Source organism: Homarus americanus, unplaced genomic scaffold, assembly GCF_018991925.1.
Source record: "Homarus americanus isolate GMGI-L3 unplaced genomic scaffold, GMGI_Hamer_2.0 scaffold24694, whole genome shotgun sequence".
Taxonomy (NCBI): domain Eukaryota; kingdom Metazoa; phylum Arthropoda; class Malacostraca; order Decapoda; family Nephropidae; genus Homarus; species Homarus americanus.
Window position 1 is genome coordinate 8609192 of NW_024732780.1, and position 24158 is coordinate 8633349.

Sequence of the window (24158 nt, forward strand, 5' to 3'; positions counted from 1 at the left end):
AGTAGGTAGTAGGCAGCTACCAAACAGGGAGGTACTACCCCCTGCGAAGATATTGAAAGCGTAATGTGTTGTCTAATGGTAGACCCTGCTGCCATATGGTATCACGAAAATTGTGACCAAGTTCCAGGTTGCTCATCTGTCTTTCTACCGACCATCCGAACAGCTAAAGAGCTGACAGTGGCAAAGAGGATAAAGGAAAATAAAGTAATTAGTGCCACTTAGGGTGTTTACATCCAGGGCCGGATTAAGCTTAATAGGGGCCTGAGGCACAGATCAACTTGGGGCCCCCTACCCTCAAGGTATATATATATATATATAGCAAGAACAAAATATACCAAAATTTATCAATGATTTCATCAATACACCACTGTACAGTAATCTCCAGCCATCAGCCATTCTTATAGCAGTTGCTACATCTCATGAAAGTATCTCTTCCTATTGACACAAAATCCTTATTCACAGAAAGTTTGGCTGAACAGTCAGGTCCACAAGGTAGGGAAATTTATACAGCAAAATTAAATTTTGTTGGCAACTTTAACTACAGTAACATTTTCTTAAACTGTTAACATAAAAAGACAACTTGTTACAAACATATTTCACAGGTCTTTTGATAAAATTTATTAACACAAAACACTTCTATTAGAACATTTTTGTCCTAAATCCAGATGTTTTGTACACAACACAAATTCACTGTGGTTCTCTTAAATGTTACATACGGTATACTTTTACTGAACATATGGAGCAGAATCTGTAAATAAATACTGTACCAATTTTCATACTTCTAGTGGTATTTACTTACAATCTACATAAGCTTTGAAGAGCCTTAAGAGAATCTGATCAAGTTAAACTTCTGTATTGGCATAATGAGGTCAGAACGCTACCTGGCCTGTCCACCCGACAGGCTTTATTACAGGGGAATAAACACTACTGTTATCTACTTCAGACAAATAAATTTTTCTTAATACCATTAAACAGACTTTTTACAACAGTAATTTTATCACTGCCGTGGATCACCTGAAAAGTTACCATTCCAGCTTATTTCACCTAAAAAATAACTCCCCTAATGCTACAGTATTTGGGGGAGGGATAAGATGAGGTTAGGTAAGAATAGGTTAGGTTTGGTTAGATTAGGTCAGGTTAGCATGAGTGATTAATCTTTAGGTGAAATAAGCTGAGGTACACATTAATCAGATTATTGAGTACAGTACAGTAAAATGAGTTTGACCGTTGTAATGTACCTATGCTAAACTTATTTTTATTTGCCCAAAAGTGTACCAATATGAATATGATTGGTACTTCAGTCCTTACACTGTTACAGTTTTAATATTTGATGTATCATAAAGGTATATTAAATACTTCTTTTACAGGTTTCCTTTGTTTTATGAAATTAATGGACAGTATCTATCAATGGGGCTGAAATTATGGACGCAAGCTTTGTAGCAGTAATTGCAACACACAGGTCAGTGTAGGGAGGTAGCACTCTGGACTCTGTTGACTAACCTGACATAATGGTAATAAGAAGTGTTTCAACCCATCCCACTGGGTCCTGCTGTGTGTAATGTATGGAGGAGAGAGAGCTGTATGACTATTACAGTACTTCTAGATATAAAAAAGTATATCTATACTATGTAACCTTTAGAGCTCAAGCTATGCACTACAGGGTACAGTATTAAAAGTTTTATATTATGTATTTGTAACACACATGAATAATACAAAAAATAAATTTTTTTAACTTCACCAATGTGTAATATGTATATGCATTTCCAGTATGAAAAATTAACAACGTATGTTTTACCCGTAGCTGAGATGATGTTAAGAGTTTTGAGCGAGACAGTGTAAGCACAAGAGCACAAAGCTGACCTAACAACCAGTAACATTTCTTGGGAATATTTCTCGGAACTCTCCTAAGTAATGTGACCACCAAAAGACAGATGGGTTCAGGTGACTGTACACTGAGGCTTAACAGGTATGTGGGACACTCGTACAGAAAAATTACCAGCTTGGTTCACAGGACCGTACACATATTTGTTTTCCTCCAATTAATACCAGAGATATTGAAGTGAATTCTACTCTTAAGAATGCTTCCACTTTTTCTGTCAGTTAACTCACCAACCCTGGAACTATCAGCAGAGGCAACAGGTGATGCTACCACTCTAAAGTTGAAACAATTAACAGGAACAATCATTCTTCTTGTACAGGTCCTTGTATGTCTATCCAAAGACTAATATAAACTCTAAACCACATAAAAAAAAAGTGTTCGGTACATCAAAATAAAAAAAATGGACTTCCAGACTTCTAAATAAATGTTGATTTTTTTATAAATTTATGCTTAGTAGGAATAAATTTTTTGGCCTACACCTGGATCTGCTGCTGTCAGGATTGATGAGTTCTACCGACCTACCAACAGCACCTTCTGTTCTCTACGGTAGCAAGGGCATAGTGTAAGGTCTGTTTATGCACACCACAATAAAGAATATTCCAGTAATTGTTTCAAATTTTTCAGAGAACCTTACTAACTTAGACAGACCCTACTGGCAGTGATTCATATTTTGTATTTAAAGGAAACACATCAAAGAACAAGGTCAATCAGTTATCATGAATACATATTGTCAGAATGAGTGAAAGTAGATATCCCTTGTTTTTAATGCTGTATACAGTAGCACTACTCTATTATGCCTTAATATATTTCTGTGTTCAGAGGTTAAGGTTCCAGGGTCAGATAGTTACAGTAAGACTCATCACAGTCTCCTACAGGTTATAGTTGAGAGCAGTTGTTAGAGTTTCCACCACATCATCATCCTCCAGGTTTTACCTTTACATAAACCAGTTAGCTTCAAGTGCCCTCCTATAACTCTTCTATACTGTATAGTGTAAGTCTCCTAGTACACAGAGGGTAAGTGCTTCAGTATTATCAATGTCCTAGTACTATCTCATGCAAGTATAAGGTTCTCACTTGAAGAACATTGTATCTTCTACCTAAAAAGTACAAACTAAGTCTAAAACTCCAAGTCTGACTGTGAAATTCTACACTAGATTAATGTATGACTTATCAAGGTTCATGATTAAGAGCAACCCTTCAGTTCAGAAATGAATCCTAAGGGAGTACTGTACTGTAAATTCTCAGGTTTGGGTATACCATAATGTTAAAGTGGAACATTACACAGATATATACACAATATACTGTGGCCTTGGTCAGATGTAAAGAAAGGTGTATACAGCATCATTTAGTAATTTTCAAGAGAAACAAGTTCTTCTCAATCATCGAGGGATAACCCGATAGGCCTACGTCACTACAATAGCCTCACGTCGATTCACTACAGACAGACAAACAAATACAGCACCTTCCAATACTACCTCACCCAACTAAGAAAATAAACTAAACCTCACTACAGTAGAATCATTCCCAACTAAAAACTAGCAAACATTAGGTAAATTTATCTCAAAATCTTATCACTGTACCTTCATAAAACAGTTGTAAAGTAGACAGCTAGATAGTGATGATCTAATGCAGTGTGATGATAGCTTCTTGACTTGCTAGGTTGCCATACACTATAAGATGATTTGCCACACACTGCTATATAATCTGCCATATACTACTGATAATCTGCCACATACTACTATATAATCTGCCACACACTAGATAATCTGCCACACACTAGATAATCTGCCACATACACAAATTCTAATCTACCTCTCATTATATAGCACCTACTATAGTACTTCCCACTATCATTTGTTTTTACACATTCTTTCATTTCTCTGTATACTTAACCTCTCCTCATGTGACTCATATACAGTACAACAGTACAGTACAATATACATTTGCCGAGGTTATGATTCCTTCCTGTGTGTGTGTGTTGGGGGGATGATGCAGTACATTATTATTTCCTACTTTAGTGTCTTTTCGCGCTTCAATGATGATTTACTACGACAACAACCTTTTCTTCTTCATTTACTTGGTGCACTACAGTATAATTTAAATGCATATTCACACAGTCTCTCTACTAAATTTACAGCTCGGTGACCTTTCAATCCGCTCTATTTTGTAAATATTTTCTCTACAACATTTCCGCAAGTTTATTTCATTCATTTTCCGAGGGATTTCACTTCTTAACCTTGTCTGTATCATTGGCAGGTCTTGCTAATTTCAGAAGGAAGGGTGGGTGGGTAGGTTTGGGTGTGTACACTGACCCAAATACTGCACAAAGATAACAGAATTATATATATATATATACTTTTTAGATAACCAGTTACATATGGATATAAATGGCATACCCTTTAAAATTTACAAGTCATAACTATCTGTAGGTAAAAAAAAATATCATTGCTTTGAAAATTGAGGGCATATACAAAACACACTGCTCAATATGCCAGTGTAATGTATATGTGATTTACTTATATACAGGGTTGCAATTCTTTACCATTTTTTCTTCATGATAAACAGGAAAATTAATATACTCTTATCTAGTGCAGCACACATACGGTAAACTATATCTCATGGCTTCTGTGCCTCTGTCTTGACGTGAGAGGGCAAGGGTGACACAAATACAGACCATCCGAGGTCAGTTTCTTCTCACAGTGACAAAGACCATCACAACAGACTTACTCACTATCCTTATACACCCTGCCGTACTGCTGCCATACACCATTGTCTGTACAGTACGTATGACATTATACATTCTAGTATGACAAGAAATGAAGATCAATGTGGTAGTCATCTAACCATTACACACAAAACATCAAAACTGCCTACCATATCACAGTTTCTCCTATACAATACAGTATATATCTCATCAATCCATATAGCACGCGAACTTCCATATACAAAACAATACCTCACCAGTCGGGGTTCGTTTCCCGACTAGTGAGGTATTGTTAGTATATATTATATATTAATAAACAATTATTTAAACTCTTAAATTTTTCAACTGATCACCTGTCTGTGATATGTACTGTATGTATATTTACAAATATACATGTCTTTATGCACATTTTAATATGCATGTGGGTGTGTAGACATGTGACTGAGAGAACGTGTTTAAGTGTGAGTGAATGACGGTGTGTTCTTCCATGCAGACTGAATGTGTGGGTGTGCATGGTACAGTCATTCACAAAAGTCCTGTCCCCTCTTCTCCTGAACCACAAACTCTGAGATTCAGACTCATCAATATGAAGCATTTATGGACAAAATAATGCATCAGTACCTACTGCTTTGGGTTCACAAGTCTGAATATCGGGGTTCGTGGTTCAGGAGAGGCGACAGGACTTTTGTGGGTGACTGCACATATTATAAAACTCTTCCTCCCAACTAATACACTGCAACGTGAGGACAAACTTCATACAAGTCGTAGTAATACAGTAAACTCCCATTAATCTGGAAATCTAGACACTCCAACAAAACCTGTCTATCCCATCTACATTCTCTTTATCAACAACTACACCAGTTTTATCATACACTACACATTGTATACTCTGCAGTGCCTTATGAGAGTGCATAAGTCACAAGAATTTAATGTAAAGAAAAGGACTCAATGGCATTTAACCACTCCAATTCTGAGTAGCCACGGACCTTGTGGGGTGTAAACATGTCAGCTTATATTATGTTTCCTATGTTACCGTTGTGTTGTGTAATGTTTTTTATGTTATTATGGGAATGCATTTGTTCTTCATACTTCATAGAACAGGAATACAACAATACCTTGACGTAATCCTGTTTACAAAATACCCATAAATATACCTAAAATGACTGTACGCTGGATCTTTCACTTTGACCATTACCTAAATTACTCCAGATTATCTAGGGATTACTGTATACTGTACTCCTTAAAAATTTAAAAAGAAACACAACTACTATACATTCTCAGGTAACCTAATGATTCATCCAAGAAGTAATAAAAGTGAGCAGTTTTTTCTTCTATACAACTTGGTTCTATGACACGGATCCATTAGTACTGTCAGCAGCTATGAGTTGTGCGTGTTCATCAGCTTCCCTCTTGACTTCTTTAATCTTATCCAGGTTGGAGAAGATCCCATTGACTAACTGTTTATAGATACGGTCGCTGTAGTAGGTGTTGGTGGGGAAGACGCCCTCCATGAAGCCAATGTGTCCCCCGCGGGCAGTGACAATGATGGCAACATGACTAGACTTATTGGCTGCCTCAACTGGGATACCTGGCCAAAGATACATCACATTAACTCATGGTGATTCACCCTTAGTATAGGCAGTGAAAGAACTATGTCATTTAGCATCTCTATAATTATGTAGTGGTGACAGTGATGGTGTAGTAACTGGGAATACAGTATATAGTATTTCAGTCAATTTTCAAAGAATACAAATACCCTGTATTATATGTGCTGGTTACATAATAGTACAGTATTTATAGATTGTGTGAAGTAAATTGATAATGCACAGTACTATTTTCAACACAGTACACCTCCAATAGTAACACACTTCTCTTTTCAATTATTTTTTTTAATACTGGAAATAATGGCAGGTTGATTTTGTATTTAGGTACGTACATCACAACTATACCCACCCCCCCACTCCCTGTTATTTCATTTATCATTTCCACTACTTATCAGCCTATTAGCCATTCGTGCAATTGGTCTATCCAGTGTTGATACAGGAGGAAACTGAACTCCGGAAACCTGTGATGTTTGGTTGGGTCCCCACTGGATAACACCCTTCTCACTTGTGTCTGGGCCAAGCAAGATTCAAACCCTTGACATATTGGTGAAAGTTACTCCAATAAAAGTTAAAACAATGCAATAAGATATAAACATAATTTTCAGCATGTACGATTCACACATTATCAACAAATAGAGTTCTAGATGGGACACATTGTTGTACATGTGGAAATAACTGCTTATAAAAAATTTACTGTAGTTCTTTGTATTAAAATCAGATTACCATTTCGTAATATGTTCTGTTATTTAGTATCCAACTTATACTTTGTTTAATAAAGAAGCTAAATGAACTCATAGAGATTAACTGTTAATTATCCTCATCACCCCTGGTCAGCTCACTACCCAGTTGAATTTCCATATTCCTTTTGAAAATATTTTTGTATTATACTTTCATTCCCAATTTCATGCCTAAAGATTTTGTATCTTGAATATTATAATAATAAAAGTGTGTAGTCATCAGGTATATTTGACTCATTTATCTATCAAATGTACTGAACTGTACTGCACTGTATAGTATATGGAAAGATGGTGACTAGTAATTAAGAGAAGACAAACCCTTCTAAATCTTCTATTGTACTGAAGGCTGTCAAAACCCTTCATCCGTTGCGTCATGTTGTCTCACACAAAATCGTTAAGATACTATTTTAGAGCAAGTGTACTGTACCCCTATATAGTGACATACCTTCCATTGGCTGAAAGGGATCATCGGCAGCAGAGAGACACAAGAGAGGGACCTTGATGTTGTCCAGTTTGTCGTGCAGGCAAGCAGTCCGGTAATACTCCTCCACATCTCTGAACCCAAACTGCACTGCCGTAAATCTTGAATCAAACTCCCGGATTGTTTTACTCTGGAAAAATAAACTATACTGTACACTCAGGAAGTTGACTAAAGCCAGTACATGCCCATTAGTTGCCAACAGTGTATAACAGATAGTACATAACCAATAACCCATCCAGCTAACAGGCTAATCAGTGTTAAGAGGTTAAAGTAAAGTAAAGCAAATTAAAGTATTGTATGAGAGTGAAAGACCTAGAAATTCTTTAACGCTTTCAATACAGGGATGGCACTTTTAAAATTTTATTTGGATAATGAAGACAATTTCAATCAGCTTAGAGGGGAGCCCGGACACAAGGAGTTAAAGAAAAAGTTCCATTAAATTTTGTCACTAGTACATCAACAAGATTTTCTCATAACATCTACAAATCTCATATATGTACTGCTATATATCTTCTTTTAAGTCTTATTGTCATATGCCTACCCTGTCTCATGAATGTCCATAATATTATATTTTCCATTTATAATTTTGTCTATTTTTATTTTCTTTGGTGTATTTTGTATATTTTATATTGTTGTGTCTGACTGGGCTTTTGATTATTATACAGTTCCTTTCTTGTTGATATGTTTAGTATGATGGAGTGATGTTTTTATCCCATCATGTTCAGGTACGTTCATGAAAATCCTGTTCAGCCATTATCATGTCAGGTTACCAAGAGTAACCATATTATGAACAATGATACTAATTCAATTGTCAATACATCACCACCACCACCTCACTGTACCGTATACAACAGTGTTCATCTTTCATCACCTCAACATTAATCTATTTGGTAACTCAAGTAAACTGTTTCTGCTGGTGCAGGTATCAAAAGTTTTAATAAAAGTGAGAAACCATACAGTACCTCCATGACATGGTCAAGGTCCCACTTGTAGTCTCCCTCCAACTGCTTCCTCATACTTCTTATGGACTCACAGAGGCAGTTGGCCAGGTGGCGGTTTAGCAGGAGGTTCCAGAGAGGTTTTTCCAGACTCTCGGTGCCCACAAACACATTCCATGGGATGGAGAGCACCATGGCTGCCACCAGGTGCTGGGCAGCTTGCTCACCTCGGGTCACCAGGTAATTGCCCAGGATCATGCTGTAACACATGACTGTCAATTGTTTACCTGATTATTTTTTAATATTACTAAAACTTCAGCGAATATTTAATTTTTAAAGAATTTTGCCTTATCTGGAGCTACAGTATCCCATAAATGTGTGTAAAGAATTAGGTGGTCATTCCCAATCTGACATACTGTAGATACATATACAGTACCTAACATCTAAAACTTCCACATGCCTGAGGAATCACCCAAGACAATCTCCTCAGAGCTTCACTTGGTAAGGAATATCACCCTTTAATCTTAATAAACAGTTGACTCCATCAATCACTTTCATGGTGGAGAAACAATGACATATTTACTGTTTATCCTCCAGGCAAAACTCCCCAATTATTTTGTATCTGATGTAGACTTGAATAAGAAGTTTTGTGAAATGCTGAGGACAACAATATAGTAATAGTAATAATAATCATGGTAATAGTTGACATAGAAGACAATGTATAAAATCTGTTCCATTTATTCTGCCTCACTCTCTCTGTATGTATCAGAATAAAAACAGAAAATCCATCTCTTTCCTTACCACTGACTAGATGAATGGGATATATATATAGTGTTCTGCATCAATGTCAAATATCACAGTTTATGGTCTAAGATCTTATAGGTAAGGTTTAATTCCCTGGCTGAGGTCTGTCTTATTAGCATCCTTATTTTATTAGTAGTATTATTGGTATTAGGAGTAGTAGTGGTAGTTAATAGTAATAATAGTAGTATATACAGTATTAGTAGTATTATGGACTCCAACTATTAGCATTGTTACTGTACCCTCCAAGAGATATGCCAGTAGCCATGAGTGGAGCCTTGGGGAACTTGGCACGGATGTGTTCAATGGCTTCCTCCAGGTCATCGCTGTTGGCTGCACAGTACGTCCTGGCTGTCTGTCAAATTTTAATATAAATTTAAAATCTGCACACACACAACACAAACATTAATTAACAAAAACAAGATTCAAAGCTTACTAGTTGGTAGGCTGTGCTGTGTAAGGTAGTAAGTTCTGTCAGGATATGAAAATAACTTGGGGTTTAGCGACTGATCAAGGCCCTACAAGTGAACGTATATCTTGCACATCCAGAATCTAGGCAAATGAAAAGACTTCTTGGTTCCTCATGCCCAGACGATAGACCTATTTAGGTTGGTGGTGCAAGCAGGGAAAACACACTTCTCCACTGCACACATCGGCCAACAACTTCCCTCTCCAGAACTCCTCAAGTGTGACACCCAGCCATTACTACTGTATTCCACTCATAACCTTTCATAAATGAACTTGTAAACCTGTTGGCTAGTCTGCTTTAACTCCTTGTCCTCCACTCCTTACATATTTCTATGTATATGTTACACCAGTGCCAGTTATGAAGAGACTGTTGACTACAGGAATCACGACAATCTACCATGGCAACAGCACCTCTACAAGGGTCCCATGAATGAATATCTAAGACAGTATTGTATGTAGAAAACTATCTACATTTTGGATGGTAATGGTAGAGTACAGTGGTAGTGGGTTTATCTTTTATCCTCTTCACCACTGATTGGCTCGTTAGCTGCATGGGCAAATATCTCACTAGTGCAGGGCAAGGATTCATTTAAGAACTCTTTTTAGTACTATAATACTTTTATACAATCTATGGTAATAGCGGAGACCAATTACGCACCTTAATTACAATACAGTACGACATTTCACCATAGAACATAAATAAACATTCCTGCCCCAAAACTATGACAAAAATGCAGGAGCAGTATGTTTCTTGTGATGTATAATTTTTTTAATTTATTTCAATTTCAATTAATGGTTGTGAGCGACGCTGTCAACTGACATGAAAAACCCTATTCTCTTCTCAGTGAACATGCATAGGAACAGCAGACCCAAAAAATATACAGTAATACCCAGATTTAAAAAAAATATACAGTAATACCCAGATTTACACAGTTCTCGTTTACGCGTTTCTACATTTACGAGGTTTCGCCAGAACCGGATTCCCATTTTACGCGGTGCATCTACTCATATACGCGGACCCATCTCTTCTACTAACGTAAGTGTTAAACCTAACCTTTATTTTTCCTAACCTAACCTTAGATAAGTGTTAAACCTTGATTTTTTTCTAACCTAACCTGACGTAAGTGTTACACCTTGATTTTTCTTTTACCTGGTACAGTATATTATTCTATTATTGATATTTCTCTAATATATTATGTGTGTGTGCATACCATCATAAAGTTTAGATAATATTTTTACTACAACATAGGTATTGTGTCGTCAAAAAGTGGAGTTTGGAGGTCGGGCCAGTCTCTATTGGAATTAATCCCATATGTTCTGTTATTCCATTTACGAGGTTCTCCTTTTACGCGGTTCCCCGTGGGTTCAATTACCCGCGTAAATCGGGGTACTACTGTCTGTGTGTGTGTGTGTGTGTGTGGTTTGGTTAGGTTAAGTGAGTTAGTTTGGTTCATTTGATCAACCATATATTATAGAATGTAGCAGTATCTGGCACTTCATCAACAATAGCAGTTGCCAGTAGTTACGAAGAGTGACTCGATGACATACAGTATTCATAAAATTAACCAAACTAAATTACTTAACCAAGCCATTCCTAATGTAAAATACTAGTTATTATGTATTCTTATATTAAAAAATAAAAAAATTAAAAGTAGCTAATGCAGAAATATACAGTGAACATGACAGGCAGATTTGGGAATCCTCTCCCCAGACAAAACATAAAAAGTTTACTTACAGTGGTCCCTCGGTTAACGAACGCAATTCGTTCCAGAGGGTCGTTCGTTAATCGAATCCATTGTTTCAATGGGATTTTGGGTAATTGGTTCCAGCTCACCGAAAATTACATACAAAGTAAAAAAAATGCAGTAAAGTACACTTACTTTGAGGTATGTATGTAGAAGGCTCCTGGTTGATGATGCTGATGTGAATTTGAAGTGGGAGAAGGAAGTGGGGGTGGAGGAGAAGCACTTTACTGCTTCTTGGAAGGCGAGTCACATAATAATGTCAGGAACCTCTGGACTGACAGATTCTCCAACAGGAAAATCCATTCTCCTTTTTGAAGTGGAAGGCTGAGGGGTAGCATCTTTCTCCCGCTGCCTTTTAGAGAAGAAACTCTCAATTTTTGGTTGTGGGGCATTTCTCCTCCTGATCATTAGCTGGTTCTTGAAGAAGGAGACCACTTTGTCCTCAACAGTACACAAAATAGGTTCTGTTGTTTCCACATCAGGATGCCTTGAAGCCAGTTTCCTGAGCATCTCCCAGTGGTGAACAACATCTTTTAATTCTGAAGAAGACATATGGTCATCAATTTCCCTCTCCTCCTCACCATTGTCTGTTTCTAACATCTCATCCAGTTGCTTCAAGTCTTCAGGAGTAAGTTCCTGCTCATGAGACATCACAAGCTCTTCCACATCATCCTCCTCCACTTCGAGTCCCATTGCCTGACCAATGGACACAATCTTCTTGTCCAACTCCGTTTCTTCTTCAAATCCCTCAAAATCATGGACTGCTGATGGCCACAGTGCTTTCCATGCAGAATTCAGGGATCGAATGGAGACTTCTTGCCATGATGACACAATCAATTTTACAGCCTCCAGGATGTTGTATTGCATCTTCCAGAACTGTGACAGTGTTAGATCAGGATCAGTGGAAGTTGCCTGATGGCACCTTCTGAACATTTTCCTCATGTACAGCTTCTTAAAGTTGCTGATCACATTCTGGTCCATTGGCTGTATAATTGATGTAGTGTTGGGAGGAAAAAACAACACTTTGACAAAGTCAAATTGAGACTCCAAAGTTCTGGCAAGTTCAGGGTCATGACCAGGCGCATTATCCATGAGGAGAAGAGCCTTTAAAGGGAGTTTATTGGTGGTTAGGTAGCTCTTGACAGAAGGGCAAAACACCTCAACAGCCCATTCATTAAAGAGCTGTCTTGTTACCCATGCCTTACGGTTGGACTTCCAATAAACTCCAAGCAGTCCTCTTACCACTTTCTGTTGCTTGAACACCCTGGGGTTCTCAGAGTGGTAGACAAGCATAGGCTTCAGTCGGAAATCCCCTGAAGCATTGGCACCAAACAATAGAGTGAGACGGTCATTCATGGGTTTATGCCCAGGTAAAGAGGCTTCATCTCTGGTGATAAATGTTCTTTTGGGCATCTTTTTCCAAAACAACCCAGTTTCGTCCACATTGAACACTTGCTGTGGAAGATAATTTTCTGTATCCACCAGTTCTTTAAATTCCACTAAAAACTTTGCTGCTCCTTCCTTATCAGCACTAGCAGCCTCACAATGCCTAACAACACTAAATAAGTCACTTCTTTTCTTAAATTTTTCGAACCAGCCTTTGCTGGCCCTAAAATCTTCAAATTCTGTGCCTGAAGAACCAGGTTGATCTGTCTTTAAATGTTCGTAAATCTCCTTGGCTCTTTCACAAATAAATTTAGTAGAAACTGAATCACCTTTCATCTGTTTTTCCCTAATCCAGATGAGAAGTAACCTCTCTGTTTCTGCTATTAGGGATCTACCTTTGAACACTCTGGTAGATTTGTCTATCACTTTCACTTCCTTGAATTTGTCTTTCTGAGCAAGAATTGTCGACACAGTTGATGCCGACATGCCATATTCTTTGCATAGCACATTTGATCTAATGCCTTCTTCGTGTTTTTTAATAATTTCCTGCTTAACTTGGATTGAAATCGCTTTTCTTGATCTCTTGGGACCCATGCTGGATTCAAACACAATCTCAACACGTGATATTTTAAGTTTAATTGCTGTAAATAAAGAATATTTTATTTAAATTAACACTGCACTACATATTGTCAATATGTAAAATAAATTTCAAAATGACCAATAATTTGCTTGGAAACAGAAAAAAAGCGTTTGGTTGAAGAGCCTCAAGCAGGTGTTCCCTCCAGTGACAGACACAGTACTGGCGTCTGTTGCTGTGTTAAGAGCCTGGATGCCGCGCATTAAACTAGTCACTTTACCTTCAATTATGTTCAACAATTGTTAAAATTACTAAAAAATTTAATATTAAACTTTTAAAATAATTGAATAGTATAAAATTCTTGATATTTACTAAAATAGTAAGGAATTTAAGCCCTAGAACCGATTAATGTATTGGCGGACTGATACTAAAGCTGGTTGCCCGGTCAGTGCAAGCGAAAACATGTTGAGGTCGGTTCGTAAGAAGTTCGTTAACCGAATTTTTTTTCGTTAACCGAATTGAAGATTCTTATGGAAGGAAGTTCGTTAACCGAAATTTCGTTAACCGAATGTACGATATTATTCATTATACAGTTTATACTGTTTATTCATCTGAATATTAAATCTGCAACAATGAATAGGATGTTCCAGTGGTTCACTGCAAACTCCTTAAGATGACAGAATATATAAAAACTTTGGTAATTTATGAGAACACAGCTACCACCAGGAGGAGTTGTTCAATTCTGTTCATTTTTTCACATGTTCTTATCATTATTGTAAGTATTTTAAAAGAGGTGATATATATTAGAACCTAATAGAACTTAACCTAACAAACCAAAGAAACCTACCTAACCTTATCTAACTTCCTAGCCGGGGGGGGAGGGGGGTACACTCAGCCATATTAAACAGAAAGTCCTTATTTTGATATCTGGTACCACTGAATGCAACTTTGTTGAAACGACATGGTGTAATTTACGGTTTTGTGGATGTAAAAGTACAGCCTGGACCAAACAGGGTGGTTGTAAACAGACAGACATGTGGTGACTGCAGATTTTTGGAGGACTTGTAAAAATTTTAAGAATTACTTTTGAGTTTATGGATCCCTCCTCATCTGTGCGCCGCCGCCGCCGAAAACAACACCACCACATACAAAAACCGAAAACAAGAATAAGGTAAACTTTTTAATAATTTTAGCACACTACCTTGAGTTGAACACCCCCTCTGCCACGGTTGTTGAAGACGGCACAGCGGGCACCTGTCTCTTGTACGGTGAGGACAAAGCTCTTGACGTACTCGCTCTGAGAGGACCCTGTAAGGCCTGGCAAGATGATGATGATGGGCTGGTCGACCTCTGATGTTGTTTCCAGCCAGTCCAAGCATATCTGACCTCCATCCTTCAGCTCAAGTAACTCTCTGTAACAAGTTAACAACAACCCTCACGTAACCAGACTAACTAGTGAACAGAAAGAAAAATATAAAACAAAATACCCATAGATAAATGACAAAACTACTCTTCTACAGATAGACAGAACAACGAACCTTTTGTAAGTTATATCGGGCAGTCTAGAGCGGAGGACGGATGCAAGGATGGTCTGGCATCGAGATTCATAGCACCAGGGTGTGGGCCAGTATCTCTCCTTCAGGATGGTGAGATTGGTTTCCAAGAACCCTCGCCAAGCGCTATGTCTGCATGCCAGCAGTGGCCTCTGAGTGAAAACATTTGAGTTATAACAAAAAAAGACCAAACTATGTTCTAAGTGCAGTACACCTCTCACGAATCACCAAATATTCACTAAGTACACCTGTGAATCATCAAGTTTTCACCAAGTATATCTCTTGTGAATCACCAAATAGTCATCAAGTACATCTCATGTGAATTACCAAGTCTCACCAAGCATAGTGCTGTTTTGTACACCCACACTAGCGCAACATTAACCAATCTAGCTGGCCGAGACCTTCATCATGGTATGCGTGGCCTTAAAGTGAACCTTTCTTTCTTAACATGTGGTGGAGAGGTCCTTAAAATGATCCCTTTTGACTGTGTGTGTGTTTGAGATTCATACGTTCCTTACTACTAGCTCATCTTCTCTTTCTCGTCTTTCCCTTACACCTTACTCTGTTCGGGGCTGTAAGCTTTTTTACTTCCCACAATTATAAACGTACATAAGGTAACGCACATAAAAAAATAACTCGTGAAAGCTACACCAGAAGAACATTCGCCTGTGTTCTACATATAGTGGCGTTCTATTGATGAACAGCAGAAACCTGTAATGTGTCAGCTTATGGTGAATTATCAATCATCCTTCCTCCACTCCCTACCGCATTCTAACCCCCCTCCCACCGCCTCGAATCTTTACAGCAAGTGACCACCTGAATCCCAACCTCACCCACCACTCCCTAACGCATGTGACTCACTCCCTCCTCCCTAATGCATGTAACCCTCTCAGACCCACACGCAATTTCCTTCCTACCACACTGACAAAATTCTGAGTCACTTAGTCAATACATCCTGACTTAGGTGTGTGGGACCGACATACTCAGATAATTATCATCAATGTAAAAAAAATATATTTTACACTGTTGATAACGAATGATAATTATCTCTAATTAACACAGGTATTTGCCAGGTAATAGTTGTTATGTAGGTGAGTTAGCAGAATATTAAAGGTGTGCCAGTACAGTAATTATGTCCACGTCATCCATTGTTTGTTTTCGTGTGTTTATTCAATCTACGTACAGTATATCATGTCTGAGGTCATTTGATGAATCTCCTCCAAGCTATAATTAATCATCCTAACGCTGACCTAGCCTACGTCTTCCCATTTCCTCGACTCATTCATCATTCTAGTGCAGTTTTAGGGTTCGTCTTATCGTTCGTACCACAGACGCCATCTACAGCCTTCACTCTCCCGTTTTCTGTGATTTTAAGTGTCTGTATTTCTGCCCATCCCTTGACATAGAAGTTGTTTATACGATTTTGTCTGTGCCGACAGTCCCTTTCAAACTCTTTTCAAAGGTTTATATCGGAGACAAAATCATCTCTCTCACTATCTTTTCTCTCTCTCACTATCTTTTTTATCTCTCTCACAATCTTTTCTCTCGTTATCTTTTCTCTCTCTCTGTCTGAGATATATATAGAGGAGTGTGGCGGGTGTGACAAGGGGTGATGTAGGTTACATTATTTGCGTCACGTGATTATGTTGCCAAGACGCACCTGGTTGTACTGTAGTCAGAAGGCCGCCCTACCTTAATTATTCCTGTGCCGCCACAACACACGGATATAATTATATTTACCAGTGTGTTTGTTTGTCTTCGCTACAAATTCGGACTGTAGCTGGCAAACTCCGAGGCGATATTCTAGCTGACTTCACAAACATTCTACCAATATGTTAATTCTGTAGTCAAATTCATGGTATGAGGAATTTCTCTAGTCTTATTGTAAGCCTGACGACATTTTGTGTACATACTTTTGTGCACTTTAAGTTAAACTACATTGTCAGGCTATCAGATGCGTTCTTTACAACTCAAGTTAAGCGGAAAATTTAACTTACCAACCTTTTGAGAATCCAGACATTTCTATTCTAAAGAGTGAATTACGTAAACTTTTAACGCTATCTAGAATATAGTCTCAGGGCAATTTGGAGTTCATATTGGGTGACGTGTTTGTGTGTTAGGGGCTTCTGAGTCAAGGAGATGCGGGTTCTTACAATGGCTACAGCGGGGGCAAGAATTCAACCTAAAATCCTTTGAAAATCCAACTTTTGACCTTATTATTGCTACGTTATCGAGATCATTTTAAAAAGATTATAATTTTTCGAAGTGTTATCTTGAATGTTATCAGGTGGTCGATGACAATCCTGAAATGTCGCTTTATGAACTGTGGGTGCATAAGTAACATTAAGATAACAGTGCTGTGTCACGGATAACATTATTGAACAGTTTTCCCTTCACGTGATAACCGACTGCAGTATGTCATAATAACCCAGGGTTGTGTCGCTAACGTGGTAACTCCACCAGAACCTCAGGGGGTTTCGCTGTCCGTCTGGCAACATTGTCATCATCACCCTGCCAAAAGCTACTGTGGTTGACTCTTCTCATTTTTGTAAATAATTCTCACCACTTATCAGCTTACAGTACTAGCCGTTCGGGTGGTTGATCTATCCAGTGTTAGTACAGGAGGAACCAGACTCCGGGAAACTCTTGTGTGTCCGGGCCAAGCAACAGAACTTGAATCTTGGACGTGTTAGTGAAGTAAAGGATATTATTATGATTATTATTATTATTATTATTAAATACACAGCGTCAGTACTAGCAACCAACATTTCGCCTAGTATTCCCATGCATTAATACCCAAAGTGTGTGTGTGTGTGTGTGTGTGTGTGTGTGTGTGTGTGTGTTTGTGTAAGACATACTAATTTCTCTTACCAAAGCCGTACACAGATTCTCAAAGCATGGGTGTTTATTTTCCCGCCAGAAGACTTGTAAAAAGATTAGTAACAGATAAATATAGTTCCCCGGTCACAGAGGAACTGTTTGTGTGGAATATTACACGGAGCGAGAAAGAAATTCCCGCCCACCCCAGCAGTTACGTCATAGGTGAAAGTGGTTACGCCTTGGATTAGAATTGACGTTCTAACAACAGGATTAAATTTATTATCTTATTTCTGATTAACTAGCGTGTAATTTAAAGTAGCCATGAACGTGTTGATATTTGTTTAAGTTAAATAAGTGGTTTTATAGACATGTGAGGAAGATATTACGTAATGATGACACAGTGGTACGGTTGACAGCTACCATATTTCACTTTTATACCCTTTTCTTCTATTTTTTCCTGTCCACCCATTCACCTGTATGTAAATTAATAGCAAATTTGAGGGATAATAATTCAGTGTAGTTTAGGATAAGGGTACAATTATCAAGATTTCAAGGTGAATGATATAATTATTGGAACGCCCTTCATGAAGTAGCTGCCAGACAGTACTTTACCCTATATTAGTCAGCATGATTGAGCATTCATGACACCTTGACATTCCAGAAACAGAGACTATAAATATAACATTAAATGCTGTAAGAATTCAAGAAAAAACACAAGAAAAATTAATAGCGATAAAAATACTCCTAGTACTATTATAACTATTTTAACACTACAAATATAAAATAGCTCAATTACGTCATTTCGAGTATTATTGGTGAGAGATGGGAAATGAGTAAGGGACATGAAGTATGAATGTCACACTGTAGTAGACTCACCTTGACGGCCTCCAGCATGTAGTAGACGAGGAGGCCAGCGCTGAGAGAGAGGCCGAGCACCATCCTAGGACACTCGCTGTACAAACTGTACCAGTCCATCTTGCCTCACTCTCTTCCTCCCTCACCTACAATACAGCTCACTCTCGCTACTTGCTTACCTCCTCCCACTCCTTACACCTCCTGATGTTTAACAATAAATAGAATAACATATATACATTGTTTAAATAGGATTTAAGTCTTTATCTAAGACAAAATTATTTTTGTCTCAATCTGTGCCGGATGCTTAAAATCTCGTTCATTCCAATAATGTCTGTTTTTGCCTATATTCTCAATAAGTGTAAGTTATTTCATTTATTATTGTACCGAATAAGACTCTTGAGTAAGAATTACATTAATATATCTTTTCTTATAATTTCTATCCTCATGCAAGGCAATATGTCCCGTATCAAATGTTTTAAAAGACTTTTCTGTAAGAGATCAAGCCACTTGTAAACTAAGTCGCCAGTTTAGCGCCACTGTATGCAATTTTTCTTGTATTTCTATCTTAGATTTGATATCAGATGTACAGGAATTGAATGGTGGCCTTTTGGCAATACGGGATCTTCGGCTAGTAACACATGAAGAAATATAAAATTACCAAAAGGGCCCGTAGAATGAATCCTTTACCCGGGGCCCTTTTGTAAGTTCGACTTTGGGTACAGTCATGGGTACAGTGGTCCAACTTTTAGGGCATATCTCTCACCATTATGTCCTGGGTTCATTCCCCGGCCCGTGACAGGTTATCATCCAGTGTGACTCTACCAAACATGGGCAAAGAACTGAATGGCCAGGAAGCTGATAAATGGTAAATTGATGAATAAAATAAATAACACGCTTAAAATTAAGAAATAAATCGCTATGAATATGAAATAACTATTATAACATTCATACACATGCCAATATAAACAGTAGTGAGAGAGAGAGAGAGAGAGCTAGCACACTATAGCAAATTTAAGTAATTTTGACTACTTCCGTCCCGAGCCATGCAACCCTCCCTCTGACTCTCCTGAAGACTTTACTGGTGACTTTACTAACTCTACTGGTGACTTTATTAACTACTGGTGACTTTATCTACTCTCCCGGTGACTTTACTGACTACTGGTGACTTTACTGACTCTACTGGTGACTTTACTGACTCTACTGATGACTTTACTGACTCTACTGGTGACTTTACTGACTCTACTGGTGACTTTACTGACTCTACTGGTGACTTTACTGACTCTACTGATGATTTTACCGACTACTAATGACTTTACTGACTCTACTGGTGACTTTACTTACTGCCGATGACTACAGATTAGGTTAAAAGTTTTACGTTAGGTTAAGTTACCATGAGATTAGATTAGATTAGCATAGATTAGGTTAGGTTAGGTGGTTAATCTCAAGGTGAAAATAATAAGCTAATGATTGGGTAAAGGCGAGAGGTGTTTTTTGATGATACTTAGGTAGAAGAGAGATAGAATGAGAGATAGATAGATAAATAGATAATAAAGATAGGTAGGATAGACAGACATATAGAGAGCGATATATAGATAGAATAAAACTAACCTAAATTACTCGTAGCTAAAACAAAAATATATTGATTATCATCCGTAGTTATAAATGTCGACAGGTAATTCATAATTAAAGGTTAGGATATAAGGAGATTCTTAGAGGTTAGTATACCAATTTTACTCGTAGTTTGAGATAAATAAATGACCTTAGATACACCAAAATAGTTATTGAGTAGAGGCGCCATACATCATCCTGCCTAATACATTCATAACTGCAGTAACGTTAAATTATTCTTTCGTAAATACATTAACCCTTTTAGAATTTATTATATATACAATAAAGATAATAAAACCATTGAAGAATTTTGTAGTTTAGGATAATCACAACACTAGTTCATAAAGATGCGATATCACTTCATCTCTGTGAACAAAAATCCTCATTGAACAATTTACCGTGGGATAAAATACAGACAGATATTATCCCATTGGACAAAATCCTATCGAACAATTTCACAGAAGACAAAACTCCTTCATAACACACCCCATTGGACAAAAACACACTATAATAGCCTAATGGACAAATCCACACCATAACACGCCACATTGGACAAAACTCCACCAGAACTTACCCTATTGGACAAAAAACCCACTTTAACACACTCCATTCTGCTGTTTGTGATAAGTGCGTTGTGGTAAGTCCGTTGTGTGTGATAAGTGTGTGTGTATAAGTGCGTGGGTAGTCTTCGAGCTAAGAGTCTCACAAAGTTTGGGTGAAATACTTATGTAATTTTCATGCACTCAAAGATTTTTTTTTTTTGAGGTGTAAGTATTTTGAATTTTTTTAAAGTAATTTAAGTATTTACGACTGAGTATTATTGTTCTGTGACTTATTTTAAGTATCTGACTATTTTTACAAGTATTGAAAGTAGTGTTAGTATTAAAAGTATTTATATTAAAGTATTTTGAGTGCTAAAGTAATTATCTTTTTTAATTATTTTAAGTATTACAGTACATTTTAAGGATGATGGAACAACTTTAGGATGATGGAACAACTTCAAGATGATGGAACAATTTTAAGATGGCGGAACAACTTCAAAGTGGTGGAACAATTTCAGGATGATGGAACAACTTCAGGATGATGGAACAACTTCAGGGTGATGGAACAACTCGAAGATAATGGAACAATTTCAGGGTGATGGAACAACTTGAAGATAATGGAACTTCAAGATGATGGAACAACTTCAGGATGATGGAACAACTTCAGGATGATGGAACAACTTCAGGATGATGGAACAACTTCAGGATGATGGAACAACTTCAGGATGATGGAACAACTTCAGGATGATGGAACAACTTCAGGATGATGGAACAACTTCAGGATGATGGAACAACTTCAGGATGATGGAACAACTTCAGGATGATGGAACAACTTCAGGATGATGGAACAACTTCAGGATGATGGAACAACTTCAGGATGATGGAACAACTTTTGTTACTAGGTGAAACTGGTATTATTAGACGTTACTCTCGCATTACTATTGAGTTACTGTTACTTATGAGTTACTGGGTGTTACATTTGTTACTAGGTTTTATTTTCGTGTTATTTTAGGTGTTACGTTTGATTTTGATTACTTTATGTCACTAGAAGTTACTTTGTGTTAATTTTTATGCCACTGGGTTGCTGTGTTACTTTTGTTAGTCGTAAGCTCCGTGGGTGTTAACAGGTTTTACTTAAATGTTACTAGTTATCCAGAGGTGTTCTTATAAAGGTTACGTTAATGTTACTTGTTTGAAGTCTGGTCTGGTATTACTTACGAATTGTTACTTGCTACTGTTGCTGATGTTGCCAAAGAGATCAATATACTAAACCCAGGAGCCAACGATCGGTATTGTGTGTGAGTGAGAGACACACACACACACACACACTAAAATAAACTTATTAAACAAATACTAAATCTCGGTCATATTAAATGGAAAACTCTCTTGTTTTTACTAACGATGGAACTAACCAATTAAGGGAGAGCTTGTCGGGTTGTTATGTTTAGCAACGATCAATAAATCCTGTTATCTTTGGAACTAAATTAAAGTTAGTGTTATCGCCATTGAGTACTACTAAAGTAATCAATCTCTCACTCGTAAGTAAATGCAAGTAGTAGTAATTATATGGCTGGCTGTTTGATGATATAATGTATAAGACACACAAGGCAATCAAATGGGAATTAACTATGTAAACACAAATATGAGGGTGATGGAACAAGCACCTTCCTCACTGATGATGGCACGAGACTAAACACTGAATGACACTCACTGACTCCCTCTCCTCCTCACCAAGGCCCGGCACCTACTGACACAACCTCTCGCTGCATACCTCCTCCTCCAGCTCCTCCTCCTTGGAACATTGATTTTGTCAGTCTAGCTAACTTATCCTCCTGCCACCTTGACTTTTTTTTTTCTGTGCCTCCCGCCTTGAGATATATAGCTCCGTAGACTCTAATTTCCAGGGATTTTGTTTTTTAGGGACAAACCCAGGAAACAGCAAGGGAGGGGGAGGAAGCGTCATTTTTATCTGTCCTTCACAAGATAAAACGAATGTGTGTAAAGATTGAAAGTACCTCTGAATAATTATTATTTGATATCGGAGTGATAAATAAACCGTAGTATCGTCCATATACATTATAAAACAGGCAATGAGGGTTGTATCGTACACCCGACAGCATAGCTACACCGGCACGAGAAGCGACGTGTGTCAACCGTGACGTCACATGCCGCACTGTGGTAGGAAGACTGTGACGTCACGAACTGATTGATCCTAATGCCACCAGAGCATCAACATTAATGATGGATTTTCAACTTCCGTTCGTCAACAACTAACTCAACCACCTTCATCCGCTCAACAACATACAACATAAATAGCACAAAAATAACACTTCTACCAATATTTGCTGTTATTAAAATCAATGACCAGAAATAACGTTTTACTGATGTAGTTATTAGCGTGAAGAACAAATAGCGGGAAAAAAAACGTTCAGCTATTGTTATGTATCTGTTGTCATCAATAACCTCACCTTAACCGAGCCTTAGCTAACTAAACCTAACCTAACTCTAACCTGACCTAACCTAACCTAACCTAACTCTAACCTGACCTAACCTAACCTAACCTAACCTAACTCTAACCTGACCTAACCCAACCTTAACTAAACCTAATCTAACCTAAAGAGACTTGAACTGATGGAATTTTGACCGAGGTAATATTAAATAGAAAACTACGGCAGACATTGTAAGCCAGGTTTTGTCAATATTGGAAAATCAAGCCCAGACATACGTACGACTGAGTCCACTTTTGTCCAGACATAAGGAAGACTTTAAATAAAACTACATTAGTATCTCTCTTCAGTGTTTAATCAGTCAATATACAACGGCAGAGCAACACACACACACACACACACACGCGCGCACACACACACACACACAGACACGCGCACACGCACACAAACGGGGATTTAGTCTTGAGAGATTGATACCGAGTACTATGGATTGATACAGTGTACTAGGATTTAAAAATAAGTTAAATAATCATCCCCTCACCATAAGGGCTATTAAAAAGGGATTAAGGTCTCTCATATAAGACTCTCAAAAGGGTAAAAGACCAGGCGAACATTCCCTTAAGGGCTCACGGTATCTCCCAGTCACTCCTGAACTAAAGATACTCACCATCTCTCAACCATATGATAAACTTCTTGGAATAAATTAAAAAATATTAATCTCAAGAATTTCGTCACTGTTCAACTGTCTGCATCGAATACAATAGTTTTAGTTCACTGATAAATTTAATTCAATAGTTTAGTTATAAAATACAATACGTTTCTTGTACTGAAGGAATGTTTTGATAATATACACAACATTACCGAGAGATTAGATCCAATTATACACATATATTCTAAACTTTCTGGATAAAAAGAAATAATCTTTAGTAATTTACCTAAACACTAGTTATGTGAGATGTTTACTGTAGCTAACAGACTCATTAAACATTCAGAGAAATAGTTTTTATAAAGTT

The 24158-nt window shown here is 37.6% G+C and overlaps 1 protein-coding gene across 1 annotated transcript; it reads right to left on the reverse strand.

Moving 5' to 3' along the window:
- Positions 1-515: 515 nt before the first annotated feature.
- On the reverse strand, positions 516-23198 carry LOC121869065 (phospholipase ABHD3-like). Its single transcript, XM_042370192.1, has 8 exons — positions 22410-23198; positions 18570-18749; positions 14859-15025; positions 14522-14732; positions 9387-9499; positions 8368-8602; positions 7370-7535; positions 516-6171 (listed from the first exon to the last, which is right to left on the reverse strand). The coding sequence occupies exons 2-8, from the start codon at positions 18666-18668 to the stop codon at positions 5930-5932; spliced, it is 1233 nt and encodes a 410-aa protein (XP_042226126.1). The 5' UTR covers positions 18669-18749; positions 22410-23198; the 3' UTR covers positions 516-5929.
- Positions 23199-24158: the final 960 nt, after the last annotated feature.

Bases quoted from the DNA above. Each gene is read 5' to 3' on its own strand.
- LOC121869065 (XM_042370192.1), bottom strand. From the start codon at position 18,668: ATGGACTGGTACAGTTTGTACAGCGAGTGTCCTAGGATGGTGCTCGGC. The intron at 9,500-14,521 runs GTAGTGTGCTAA...AAAATTTGACAG, and splicing joins GAGGGGGTGTTCAACTCAAG to ACAGCCAGGACGTACTGTGC. The intron at 7,536-8,367 runs GTACTGTATGGT...TTATTTTTCCAG, and splicing joins ACCTTGACCATGTCATGGAG to AGTAAAACAATCCGGGAGTT.